Source organism: Pinus tabuliformis, chromosome J (assembly GCF_031772625.1).
Source record: "Pinus tabuliformis cultivar Carrire ecotype Pingquan chromosome J, CPIR1, whole genome shotgun sequence".
Lineage (NCBI taxonomy): Eukaryota > Viridiplantae > Streptophyta > Pinopsida > Pinales > Pinaceae > Pinus > Pinus tabuliformis.
Window position 1 is genome coordinate 951,179,776 of NC_142295.1, and position 14,832 is coordinate 951,194,607.

General features: G+C 37.0%; 1 protein-coding gene and 1 pseudogene across 1 annotated transcript; one reads left to right on the forward strand and one right to left on the reverse strand.

The window, feature by feature from the left end:
- The first annotated feature begins 9,263 nt into the window (after positions 1 to 9,263).
- Positions 9,264 to 9,382, forward strand: LOC149229954 (5S ribosomal RNA; annotated as a pseudogene).
- A 3,774-nt stretch (positions 9,383 to 13,156) lies between these two features.
- LOC149229955 (peroxidase 12-like) lies at positions 13,157 to 14,566 on the reverse strand. Its single transcript, XM_089381164.1, has 2 exons — positions 14,392 to 14,566; positions 13,157 to 13,674 (listed from the first exon to the last, which is right to left on the reverse strand). Exons 1-2 carry the CDS (start codon positions 14,564 to 14,566, stop codon positions 13,157 to 13,159), a joined length of 693 nt encoding a protein of 230 aa, XP_089237290.1.
- Between the last annotated feature and the right edge of the window lie 266 nt (positions 14,567 to 14,832).

Consider the following 14,832-nt stretch of genomic DNA (forward strand, 5'->3'; position numbering starts at 1 on the left):
CTGCCAGCCGGTATTCGTGTTAAAGTAGAAAAAGACAACAAGGAGATTCAAACAGAGGCACCACCGTCAGGGGTGATAAGGGTTCTGAACTCAAAGCAACGAAATAAGAAAGTTCAGGTAAAACTCCCAGCCTCCACTGATGCATGGAAAATAGATCCAAAGACAAGGACTCTGCACAAAGGATTGAAAGAGGCTCAGCAAGAGATGGAGAGGCTTAGAGAGCAGACAGTCCCTCGTGAGAAGTATGAAGAACTCCAACAGCAACTATGGAATGTTAATCAATCTGAAAGCCAGGCCTTTCAAGGGTGGTAAAGGAACAGGAGAAAGTTGCAAAGGTAACTCGTAGGTTAGATACTGTTATCAAACAGATGGATACCTTGTGTTCTTTATACAATGACGTTTTAGCATGTAGGGCCCCTGCCAAAAACTATGCTTTGTTTTTATTGGAGCGATACTTGCAATTAAAGATAAAGGCTGTTAAAGCAGGTGCCCTAATACAAATTAATACTGTCAATGACTTTATAGATTGTTGTAAACATTATGGAGTGAAGGTCCAGAGATTGCTATGTGAATTCTATTTGCATAATCTCGTGCTAGATCAAGAAACTGAGTTGAACCCTGGCCCTTTTGTTGGGGACATTCAATTGCAAGCATTCATCTCATTCGAGGTCAATCAGATTAAATGGCTCAAAGCCTATAACACTTTTCAGAGACAGGAAAATGGCCTAGACTTGTGGGTAAGGGTTGAGCCTAGGGACCCAGCACAGCTATGGAGAGCACATAGAAACCTTATGAGAACTCCGGGTGTCATTGAAACATTAGGACCCATGCACGAGGCACTCATTCGACAAAGTTTAGAATATTTTCTTTCTATCAAAGACCTCGCCATTGATGCAGCCAAATTCCGGTACCGAACCTCTAATCCAAACATCCAGCTCAGAGAGCCATTTAAGTATGAGAATTTTCAGTTAGCCGCCAATCGTTTGAACCTCTATGGCGAAAGCATCTTGAGGGCAGGGCCATCCTAGTTAGGATATAGATTCCGCAGTCCAATTATCTGGCACCCTGCACCCGGATATCAAGCCCTATATGAGATTCCTGAAGGTCAAATAGGCCAGTTTTTTGACTATCTAGTCACTCACCATGGCTGTAGGCCTCCACATGAGATTCCTTCTCTAGCCTACTCTCTCACTACTTTACATGTCAACTACAACGTTTTCATGAGGGCATGAAACAGGGTAAGCAGGGGGGTGTGTGGAGTACTAAAAAGGTATGTTTTTAATGATCATTTTAGTGGCTTTTCAATAGGACTTATGAATCTTTCACATCATGAATGAGGAAAACAATAGTGAATTGTGGTAGAATACGTGGAAGTAGTATGCAAAGATTTATCTGCTGATAATTGTCATTTTCCTGTGCAGGAAAGGGTAGAAACGAGGAGTTGTTGTTCCAAAGAAGAAGATAAGAACAGGGTAACTGTTGTCCCTTTGACGAAGGACCGAGTGCAGACAAGGCAAAGCAAGCTGAAGCAAACTGGTCCGAAAAAGGAGGAAAAGGCACCAACTCGGCGGAGGAGAAAGAAGTGATTAGGGATTAACAGTTTTGCGAATCCCTCAGGATCGGATCGCTGCTTTATTTATCTTACCACTTAGACATCTCTGTCGTTATCCTTATATAAAGGGGCGGCACTGTTAGTCTAGAAGGAGAGGTTTTTATGTAACTTTTTGTTAGAGACTTAACTTTGATCATCGAGTCTCGTTGAACTTGGCTCATTGTACTTTCTGTTTTATGTATTAATATCAACTTGGTGATTACCTCATCTTCACGTCTGGATTAGCTTAAAGCGGTGTACCCTTGAGGCTAAGGGCCCGGCCCCGGAGGACACTTGCTTCTGTATCACTACGATTTGATTTCTGCGTGGTTTGCTTATCGTCACTAGTTGGTAATCTGATATGCTTTATAAGTTACGTTACATGCTCTGCTAAGATTCATTCATTAATGTTCTTTCCATTGACTCTGCATTATATTATCAATACTTTCAGAGTGGATGAAATCTTATTGGATTTAACTGAACAGTGTTATCCTTGCGTTATGAAGCTTCTATGCTAAGTATGTGTGTTAAGGTAATGATCTGAAGGGAGTGTTCTTTATGATTCAGAGTTCACACTGTTCCATTTGGAAACACAGTTATAATTCCTGTTGATGATTGGGATTAAATTCAGATTACCTTCTTAGAATGTTATGTGTGTATGACTTTCACATGCTGTTCCATAATTGAGAGTTATTGCTGTTCCTTTAGTGGATTGTGTGATTTGCTCGGAGAATGAAAGATTGGAGTTTTGATTACGATAAGAGCTTTTGAGTTGATAGTATAAAGCGTGATTGTTACTCGTGAGGTTTAGCTTTAGTGATTGCTGTTCCATTTCAGAATTGTTGTTCCATTTTAAGCATTGTTGTTCCTTTCTAGATTTACTGTTTAATTTCCTATTTGTCGTTCCATTTCTATCTGCCGTTTCAATTACTCGCATTTGGTGTGAGGGACGATCTGTGGCTGTAGTGAGCCTCTGCATTTACTGCCTTGTTCCCTGACCCATGATCCATGCTCTAGTTTCCTTTCCCATCAGTTTCCAAAGGGATGGACTACTGCTGTCGGACCCTTGACTGATATTTTGAGAGTGTGTGCTTTAGTCATTTGAAGGAACTTAGTTATAGATAAGCATCAGTTTACTCTTGTATTTTGTAGGACGCTGTACTACTTGCATTACGCTGACAAATAGCCTCGGATTGAGTCACTCTTTGAAATAACCAAACGTTCCCGGATTGACATATTAATGTGAGGTAATTAGAGGTGAAAGAGACCCTTTTTATAGCTCTACAAAATGATCATGAATGAAACCCCTTTGCAGGGAACATTAATGGGAGAATGGTAAATCATGGGAATCATGACAATCAAGTTAAAAAAAGAAAGAAATCGTACCAATTAGTGACATCTTGAGAGTGTTCCCAATCCCAAGTTTGATAGGGTCAAAAGAGAGACTAAATCAAGGGGATTCAATAGGAAAATTATCAAGTTTCTTTCATTTAATCATACGAAGGATTATTAGGAAATCCAATTTTCCACCCCACAACTGGAAGGATCTGCATTTGAAGAAAAATAAATGGAATGAAAGGGTGACTACTAGGGCTGAATTTGTGACTGATTTTTATCACAACTTTGATGCTTACACCCTAGATGATTGCTTCTTAACCCTCAAAATAAGAATCAGAGAGGCCACATGAAAGAGTTCCGCCAAGGCACCCCACTTGTAGAGATTATTTCTCCTTTGCAAGTAGTTTCCATGTATATGGATGGGCTGAATAGTCCATCCAGGGATATGTCAAAGCAGTCAAAGCCTTAAAGCCTACTTGAAGACATGTATATTTAGAGATTGCCAGAAGCCGCTTTACAACAAAAGATTATTTATTAAAAAAAAAACAACGAGGGCTAATACTATAAGAATTGAAAATCCCTTGTAATAACCACTATCGGACAACCTAATTAAAATTATTTTTCCTGTTTACTGAAGCCTTAGCCTACAAACTATGTGCTTCTACCTGCAACTTCAAAAATATCAGTATCAAAAAATGATAGCACTGAGTTATATCAAATAAAAAGAGTTACAATCCATATTAGAAACCATAAATCCATGCTTAATGTTGTGATTGCATTGATAGCAACACAAGCAATTTGATAAATACAAGCACTGCACTTTGATTTTGGCAGTCAATAATAATATTACATCTTTACATTAATTTTGGTTTGAACCTGTGAAGCTTAAGTCCCAAATATAACTCCATGCTTATTGGGTTTTCATGTTCTTGGCATGGCTTGGAACCTCCACCCTCGCCACTTACAAGAATGTTTATTGCTACAGATTTGAGTAATAGACGAAAGTCACCCACCAATGGCAAAGACAATGCCGAATATGATGAGCAAGGCATCAGCAAAGATCCATATCAGAGATAATTCATGCCAAAAAGCATGCAAATGAAATAGAGCAGGAAATAGAAACCCTAAAATACAACCAACACTGCTCCCAATCAGAGATAAAAAATCTGCAAATGGAGGGACCAAAATTGACACTATTGTTATCAAGAAAATCGCAAGAGATTTGATCATGAAGGAAAACTCCCCTCCGCTAAACCTCCCTTCTAGGACTTCGTAAACAGGATTCATCATCAGTGGAAATGTGAAGAAAAGGTTCAGACATAGGGCAATCTGAACAAAATCTGTGATCCAACTTTTCCCCAAGTTCAGAGTCACCATATCTCTGGTTGCACTTCCAAAAGCAATATACCCGAATGCTCCAAAACCCCCATAAATGAGAGCAATGAAGAGAAATGCAACGGCCAAAACTCCACCAAATCTATGTTTTTTCTCCATAGCTAATTCCAGGGGAAAAATCATGCTTACCCCTTCAAATGCATAGATTGCTACACCCACTCCATAAGGAATAGCAGAGAAACCAGTGAAAGCCTGAACATCTGGACCCACAATACTCAATATGGACAACACATCTTGCACCACAACAGTTAGCATTGCAGAAATGTCAATGATATCTGCAAAAATACTAAAAGGGGCCAGATGGGTAAGGGTTCGAATCCCACTCATGATGAGCTCCAGTGGAAAAATGGCCCATATGAAGCCTACCTTCCTGGTAACATCCAATGAGGTAGAAAAATAGACTCCATGAGGATTTAACGAGGATTCTTGGGATTTGGGGTTGGGCTATGGTTTGGATCCTGTAAACATGTAAGACAGAGTATTCCCTATGAATATGAGATAACCCACACAAAATCCTGCCATGCAGAGGACCACCATTAAATCCACCATGGCTTTCCCAGTACTTCCATAAATAGCAAAGCCCAGATCTCCAAAGCTACCTATTTTCTGAAATCCTTGCCTTTTGAGGGCCCTCTTAGATCACACCAACAACATCATGCCATAATAGGTAATGCATGCCACCAGTGCCAGTACAATAAGGCCTGAGAGCCATCCAGTCTTCATGAAAGTGTAGGGCAATCCCAACACTCTTGCTCCTACAATCAATACCATTTTCGACTGTAAATATGTCGGGATTAATGGAGGCTCCGAGGAATCATAGTATCTTCCATGAATTCAAGAAACGGTGTTAACCCTGCACCCACCCTTACCTGAACGATTCTTTCTTTCACAGCGAGGGAAACACAAAGCATCACAAGGACCAGAGCTTCACCTACAACAGATGAGAAAATAACTAAGAGAAAAGGGCATTCCCCTGAAATTTCCTTTAATTTGAGTAACATTTAGGAACTTTTCGAGAGTAGTTTAGCAATGCTAACTCTCATGTGCCGGGGGGCACTAGAAGCCCAGTAATCTTCAGATCTGCAACACCCACAAATATGCCTCAATTTCAACACAAACACAGCAAAACAGGCACTACCTGCAATGGCAAAATCTCATAGAACTTACGCGTGAGAACCGGAGGAGAGAGACTAAATCAAGGGGCTTCAATAGAAAAATTGTCAAGTTTCCTTCATTCAATCATACGAAGGATTATCAGGAAATCCAATTTTCCACCCCACACCTGGAAGAATCTTCATTTGAAGAAACACAAATGGAATGAAAGGGTGACTACTAGGGCTAAATTTGTGACTGTTTTTTATCACAACTTTGATGCTTACACCCTAGATGATTGCTTCTTAACCCTCAAAATAAGAATCAGAGAGGCCGCATGAAAGAGTTTCGCCAAGGCACCCCACTTGTAGAGATTATTTCTCCTCTGCAAGTAGTTACCATGTATATGGATGGGCTAAATAGTCCATCCAGGGATATGTCAAAGCAGTCAAAGCCTTAAAGCCTACTTGACGACATGTATATTTAGAGATTGCCAAAAGCTGCTTTACAACAAAAGATTATTTATTAAAAAAAACAGCAAGGGCTAATACTATGGGAATTGAAAATCCCCTGTAATAACCACTGTTGGACAACCTAATTAAAATTATTTTTCCTGTTTACTGAAGCCTTAGCCTACAAACTATGTGCTTCTACCTGCAACTTCAAAAATATCGGTATCAGAAAATGATAGCACTGAATGATATAAAAAAAAAAGAGTTACAATCCATATTAGAAACCATAAATCCATGCTTAATGTTGTGATTGCATTGATAGCAACAGAAGCAATTTGATAAATACAAGCACTGCACTTTGATTTTGGCAGTCGATAATAATATTACATCTTTACATTAATTTTGGTTTGAACCTGTGAAGCTCAAGGCCCAAATATAACTCCATGCTTATTGGGTTTTCATGTTCTTGACATGGCTTGGAACCTCTGCCCTGGCCACTTACAAGAATGTTTATTTGCTACAGATTTGAGTAATATACGAAACTCACCCACCAATGCCAAAGACAATGCCGAATATGATGAGCAAGGCATTAGCAAGGATCCATATCAGAGATAATTCATCCCAAGAAGCATGCAAATGAAATAGAGTAGGAAATAGAAACCTAAAATACAACCAATACTGCTCCCAATCAGAGATAAAAAAATCTGCAAGTGAAGGGACCGGAATTGACACTATTGTTATTGAGAAAATCGCAAGAGATCTAATCATGAAGGAAAACTCCCCTCTGCTAAACCTCCCTTCTAGGAATTCATAAACAGGCTTCATCATCAGTGGAAATGTGAAGAAAAGGTTCAGACATAGGGCACTCTGAACAAAATCTGTGATCCAACTTTTCCCCAAGTTCAGAGTCACCATATCTCTGGTTACACTTCCAAAAGCAATATACCCGAATGCTCCAAAACCCCCATAAATGAGAGCAATGAATAGAAATGCAACGACCAAAACTCCACGAAATCTATGTTTTTTCTCCATAGCTAATTCCAGGGGAAAACTCATGCTTACCCCTTCAAATGCATAGATTTCTACACCCACTCCACAAGGAATAGCAGAGAAACCAGTGAAAGCCTGAACATCTGGACCCACCATACTCAATATGGACAACACATCTTGCACCACAACAGTTAGCATTGCAGAAATGTCAACGATATCTGCAAAAATACTAAAAGGGGCTAGATGGGTAAGGGTTTGAATCCCACTCATGATGAGCTCTAGTGGAAAAATGGCCCATATGAAGCCTACCTTCCTGGTAACATCCAACGAGGTAGACAAATAGAATCCATGAGGATTCAACGAGGATTCTTTGGATTTGGGATTGGGCTGTGGTTTGGATCCTGTAAACATGTAAGACAGAGTATTCCCTATGAATATGAGATAACCCACACAAACTCCTACCATGCAGAGGACCACCATAAAATCCACCATGGCTTTCCCTGTACTTCCATAAACAACAAATCCCAGATCCCCAAAGCTATCTATTTTCTGAAATCCTTGCCTTTTGAGGGCCCTCTTAGACCACACCAACAACATCATGCCATAATAGGCAATGCATGCCACCAGTGCCAGTACAATAAGGCCTGAGAGCCATCCAGTCTTCATGAAAGTGTAGGGAAATCCCAACACTCCTGCTCCTGCAATCGATAATATGTCAGGATTAATGGAGGCTACGAGGAATCAAAGTATCTTCCATGAATTCAATAAATGGTGTTAACCCCGCACCCACCCTTACCTGAACAATTCTTTCCTTCGTAGCGAGGGAAACACAGAGCATCACAAGGACCAGAGCTTCACCTACAACATATGAGAAAATAACTAAGAGAAAAGGGAATTCCCCTGAAATTTCCTTTAATTTGAGTAACATTTAGGAACTTTTCGAGAGTAGTTTGGCAATGCTAACTCTCATGTGCTGGGGGGCACTAGAAGCCCAGTAATCTTCAGATCTGCAACACCTACAAATATGCCTCAATTTCAACACAAACACGGACAAAATAGGCACTAGTTGCAATGGCAAAATCTCATAGAACTTACGCGTGAGAACCGGAGGAGGCGATGGCGCAGAAGAATTGGAGACCGCGGCTGTTGATTCCTTCCTCTCGACATCTTGAGTAGCCATCCTGGGCTTGCTTGTTAAACCTGAAATGGACCATTTTCGACTGTAAATATGTCGGGATTAATGGAGGCTACGAGGAATCAAAGTATATTCCATGAATTCAAGAAACGGTGTTAACCCCGCACCCACCCTTACCTGAACAACCCTTTCCTTCGCAGCGAGGGAAACACAGAGCATCAGAAGGACCAGAGCTTCACCTGCAACAGATGAGAAACTATTTGTAATTTGTAACTATTTCCAACAAATTTGTAACTGTTTGATCGACGGTTCAAGTTTTTGTAATCGTCTAACATCTAATCCTACAGTGTCCAAAGATGACAGGTAGGCAAAAAGGGCGATGGATTTCAGAGGGAAACGCCTTACAGCGTAACTAGTGTTTTTGATATGAAATATAAAGATATATATTAAAAAAAATAATAGAAAAATAAAATCATAATTTTTGTTATTATTAAAAATATTTTGGTAAATAATTTAATTTTTCATTTTTTTTTGAAATTAAAAAAAATCTTTACAATTAAATGATATTGAAAAAAATGTATAATAATAATAACAATTTTTTTAATATGTCAATAAATGTATATTTAGCATATTAAATTTGATATTTGATATAGTATGTGTTAATAAATTGATCTATATATTCTCTCTCTCACATATACAGTGATTAAGAAAATTTATTATAAAAATTTTGCTAAATAACTATGCTTAAATATTTGGTCTTTAAAAAGGCAACATCCCACTCAAAAAGTGTCATGGAATAACAAATCTAAGTAATTGAAGATGTTGGTCTCACTACTGACAAAGGAAGTCATAGTGCTACTTGGAGTTCTTCCCATTGCTTCCTTAACACGTTGATTCCACTCTCTTGCCATTGAATCCGAGCTCCATGTGCCCATAAACCTATTCTCCTTATTCTAATGCATTCCATGTTATCACCTAACCTCAAACCACACAAGTTAATATGTGAATTGAATAATTTTTTAGTTATTTTGACTCCCTACATTAAATCAAACAACTTCACCCCCTCATATGATGATAGATTAGTATTACTAATATAATTGTTGTTGTTTACCCAAAGCAATATACATAATGAAAACTTATTTATATATTATTGAAAAAATAAACATAATGATATAATATTATTTAATAATATGAATATAGCTTAGTAAAATATTAATTCAAATATTATTGAATATCATAATATTAATAATATTATTACATATAACCATTTTGGTGTGATCATACCAGTGTTAATGCACTGGATCCCATCAAAACTCTGCAGTTAAGCGCGCTTGGGCTAGAGTAGTACTGGGATGGATGACCTCTGAGGAAGTCCTAGTGTTGCACCCTCTCCCCCCTTTTGCCCACAGGGCTTTGGATTGACGGTGAATGGGTGCACTGTTAAGACACTCCTTGCGATAGGTCACTGGTTCAAATCCCCCGTGGGTGCTTACTTACAAAAAAAATAAAAATATTATTACATATAACTAAATTAAAATAAATCTAATATATTATTATTAAATATAATATAATAACATAACACGTGTAATATATGCAGTGTTGTTGCTTAGTACTTACTTCTTATGCAAAAAATAATTGATAACAGAATAATCTCCAAGAGAATAATTATAGGGTAGTATAATATATAGTTATTATATTAAAAAGTTGTGCAACATTCAATTAATTAAAATTGTCACTTACATGCCCACAAGGCAGAGAATAGACAGTGATGGGGTGTACTCTTAAGTGACTATGTGATGTGAAGGTCACTGACTTGAAACTCTGCGGGCAAAAAAATAGTGATGTTCAGGGCTGGTGTCGCTGAGTATGGGTGTGATCCCCGGGTGTTTTTGATAGCTTAGATGCCCTTGGGTCACGGTTTCTCAAGCCACAGGTTAAGCCTAGAGTAATCTCTAGAGAACTCAAGCATCTTGACTAAAAAAAAGGGTCAGTTACATGCTCACGGGCATAGAATAGACATTGACAGGGTGTTATGTTAGGCCACTCCATGGTGAAAAGATTAGCAGTTCAAAACCTCATGGGTTAAAATCCAGCCATGTTAAGGGTTGATGTGACCCAAACTACTTGTAATCCTGGGTGATTTTGAAGGCTTAGAAGCCCCTGGACTTTGGTTACTCAAGTTATAGGATATGCATATGAGTCATCTCAGACTCACGATACCTGACTAACAAACAAAAAAATGGTCACCTACATGGAAAATAATTGTTAATTATGTAAAGTTTTTAAATTATCATATTAAAATTATAGTATAAAAGTGCATTTATATGGTTTTTCTTAATTTAATGATTATTATTAAATTATCAATTTAATTATTAATAAAACATATTTTAAATTTAAAAAAATTATAGCAGAATACCATATACATTTATTATTATAGTTTTGCTATATTAATTATAATTTCTATATATAAAAACTTTAATAAACTTTATAAATTATTTTGAAAAATTTGCAAATTAATCAAAAATCAAAAATTTAGTTGGACAAACTAATTACAATATAAACTGTCGAATAATAAAACAATATTTTAAATTTGTACATGTGATAAACCAAAAACATCTTAATAATCCTAACCATTATTAGTATTTTTTTTTTTTTTGTGTGTGTGTATATATATATATATATATATATATATACGTTTATTAAAAAGGTTGCGTGACATCGGACGAGGCTTTATTTATGAAATCGACTGAGAGAGGACGACGATATTAGAGATTTTTTTATATCATAAAAGACACAAAATTGAAGAAATTATATATATATATATATATATATATATATATATATATATATATATATATATATATTCGGGGGTGATGAGGTCTATCAACACATACATATATCCATAAGTTCCCATCTTGCAATAGGTGGGGGGGGAGAACGAAGGGATATATATATATATATATATTCGGGGGTGATGAGGTCTATCAACACATACATATATCCATAAGTTCCCATCTTGCAATAGGTGGGGGGGGAGAACGAAGGGAACATAAAATAGGATCGAACCAAACTAGACCAATCCACTCATAAGTATGTAATTTTTGGATATATATAATAACTAGCAATTGTCCCAAAAGGTACAAAGAGAGGCCGATAGGATTATTAAATTGGAATTGTTGAATTTTTCTAGAAGAGTTAATTGGTTTGTGGAAAACCTTGTTTTCTTGGACTGGATCATTGTGCAATTACTTTTCTTTAGATGTTTTGTTTATATCTATATTACAAGGAACACATTGAATGTCTTATTTCATTTTAGAGTAAGTTAATTACCCAAAATCAAGAAACCTCTATAGATGGCCAAGCATATACGAAGAATACATCTCATTCATATGCAATACCAAATCCATCTTTTCTTTTCTCTGAGTAAAATTTCAAAAGCATGAACACATGCCATTTCATATGCACAATAAACCCAACTTCTGAAATTTATATGCTTGAATGCATCCCATTCACACATCCATTCATGAGCCATAACAGAACCACAAAAAACAAAACCCAACCCTGCAATGCCAAAGCATTATCCCCATTCAAAAACAAAGAAGTAGCAAATATAAACGCCAGTGTTCGACCGTCTTGACTGCGCAAACCAATCATTGCCATCTGAAAAATCAAGAAAATAAAGACGATGACCAGTGAAGGAGATGATAGTAACCCTTTTTCTGGCCTTCTTCGGCCGCCTTTCGCCCGGGAGGCTTCATGCTCGCACACATAAAGAAGAGAAGCCCACAACTAGCCAAATTTAACTGAGGTGCATAACAATGCCCTCAATCTTGTGAGTGCGTCACTCTTTGCCAACTTTTCCAATACTCAAATCATACTCCTGAAGAATTTCCAGAGCACTTCGTATATCATAATTGACAACAAGATTAGCCACCCCATGCAGAGGTGAAAAATTTCAAACCTTGTTCAAGTTGGGCCACCATGAAGGGAGATAACAAATGCATCCAACTTCCCCCATTAATTTAGTCTCGGGATCGAGGGAATCACATGTTGGAGCTATCCAAGTTTTAATTACCAGATTGGATCGTTGCTTGTTGTATCATCCAGCTGCAAGAGTTAAAACTTGCGACCATGTTGATATGTGAACCTCCCCATGGCTTGCACGCTCGCAGCTTTCCATGCCACCCCTATTACAATGCCCCTTCTTTGAACCATAAACTATACCACTATTATCAAATCACAAGATGATTCAACTGTGAAGGGGGATAGGAATATGAGAGGGATTCCCCTTTATACTTGGTGGGCATGGAACCTTAATACACTTCATAAAGACTAATATTGGTAAGGGTATTGTTATGGAATACTTTGCCATCCAATTGATTCATTGATAGAAGTCTCACCTGCTTTTAGTAGGCACACTATGTTTGCTTGTTTTTCAACAATAACATTTTGAGATCTAAGAACATGAAAAAATGCCTTAGCGTGAAAGTGGCCCAAAATGCCCTTAATTATATGAATAATTTGAGTCATATTATTGTTCTTAGGTAAAGAGTTTTTGTATAAGTATTGAATGATAAAAAGAGAGTCTTCCACTCTAACATTCTTGGTAAGATTCATTTCTTTAGCTAACTTAAGCCCCACAAGAAAATTTATAATTATGCCTATTGTTAGTTGTTTTCCCTACAACATTTGATTTCTTTCGGAATTGAAAATAACAGCTCCCCTCCTACCACCCCTAGTACATATAACAATTAAACTACAACTTAAATTTATTAATTAAATCATATTTAATATAAATTTAAATACAATAATACACATTAAAAATTTATCTACTTAATTACTATTCTATATTTTTTTTACTAATAAAATTAGCAACCATGAAAAATTATATCACACGATATTGATACTATTATTACTACCCTAAACATATATTTAATATATATTTTCAATAAAACGACATCATGATAATTTGAAATAGTCTGAATCCAAAATAAAATAAAATACAATTATATATATAAACGGTAGCCCACACCTCTGTAAATTTATAAAGCTTAGAATTCTGCATATTTGGGAAAATGCGATCAGCACAGAACCAAACACAATATATGGCCCTGATTTTCACCTGTGTCCATAGATTTTCTATTTATTTATCGCCCGACTGTATCAGATTACGATAGAATACTGAATTTCCTCCATTACATTCAAATACCCATTCTGGAGCGAGTATAATGTACTGGATTCTGCTGGAGTAGGAGAAGAAATGGGAATCATATCAGGTGCAGGGGAAGATGGAGAGAAAGCAGCGGGCTCCGGTGCAGGTGATGGAATTGGCTCTATATGATTGGGCTCCCAGCAATTCACCCTAGTCTCTCCCTCTGTGCCGGTGAGAACATCCAACTGGCTCATTTTTATGGCAGACATGGCAAATTGAAGGAAGAATGCCAACCCAGAATCCTTGAATACCTTCACAAGCTCCCTGGTTCGGGCATCGTAGAACAGATCTTCATCTGAAGTTAGAAGGCCGTCGTTTTTCATCAGGTTTTTGTAATATTTGTGATCAAATTCCTCCGGACTTTTGCGGTCCAGTGCAGTCTTGTTGGTGGATTCGACCGTGGGGCAAATCTGCAGCAGATTCTTCACGAGCTTTTTACTCATGCGAGGGTCAAGGGGACACAGTGCTCCTGCCCCAAAAAACATTAGCAATAATTAGAATGTTGGAAACACAGAAATTGGGATAAAAAAACATTAGCAATAATTAGAATGTTGGAAACACAGAAATTGGGATAAAATGGGGAAGGGTTTGGAAAACCAAAAACAGGTAAAAATGGAAAAAATATGCGTAAAAATAGGTAAATATCCGCATCAAGATACCACCGAAATATCAGTAAAAATTGATGGTGTTTGTAACCCTTGGACAAATTATTATGTAGTGATTGGGTAAAAGAGTTCAGAGTGGGAAATAAAGATTTAACATCTTTATTTGGATTGCAGGTTTGAAATTCTAGTCATAATGTAAATAGATATTGGAAGATTTAATATTTTTTTAAATTTATAAGAAAAATAAAATGCAATAAGATAAAATAATTGTTTTTTTTTTAAATATTATTATATAATTTAAAATAAAAATTATAATTTTTTGTTATTTAAAATATCTTTTAAATAAATAAATTATATATCTGGAAAAACCCAAAAACATTTAAACTTTACCCAAAAAAAAAAAAAAAAAAAAAAAAACCAAAAAAAAACAAACTCTGCTTTAAAAGAAACCACCCACCAAAAAAGCAACCATGTCAACACTATATGATAAACCCTATTCAAACATAAAAGTGGGCAAACCTGTCAACACTATATGATAAACACTATTCAAACATAAAACCCTAATATAGAAGTGGGCAAACCTGAGAGAGCAACCAGATCTACGACATCCAGTCCCCTGGACTTGAAGTTTTTGAGCAGCAGAGAAACGTTGCAAGTGGGTTGAGGGACGCTGTTAACAATGTCTTCTGATGTGTCCAATGTTCTGCCGTCTCTGCGACCGGTTGGGATGGGAAAATATGGTCCCTTAGCCTTCATTTATGGAGCAACAATTTCATCAGAGAAATGTATGCTTTTATCTATCTTTTTGCAAAGAAGTAACTCTGTAAAATTCCCCTCTTCCCTACTTTCAATTCAGAAATTAATAACTGTACTGGGAGGGAAGGACTCTATAGAAATCGATTCCTGGCTCCATGAACACAAAGTTAATGAAAATAACAAGTCTACTTACTGCAAGAACAGCATCTGGCTGCTACAGCAACAATATCTGCACAGGAAACAACTTGAGGGCATACTAATTCCAA

What these genes read in the sequence shown, in the direction of transcription:
- LOC149229955 (XM_089381164.1), bottom strand. Translation starts at nt 14,566, where the DNA reads ATGAAGGCTAAGGGACCATATTTTCCCATCCCAACCGGTCGCAGAGAC. An exon ending in AGATCTGGTTGCTCTCTCAG is followed by an intron (nt 13,675 to 14,391) that starts GTTTGCCCACTT and finishes TTTTTGGGGCAG; the next exon opens with GAGCACTGTGTCCCCTTGAC.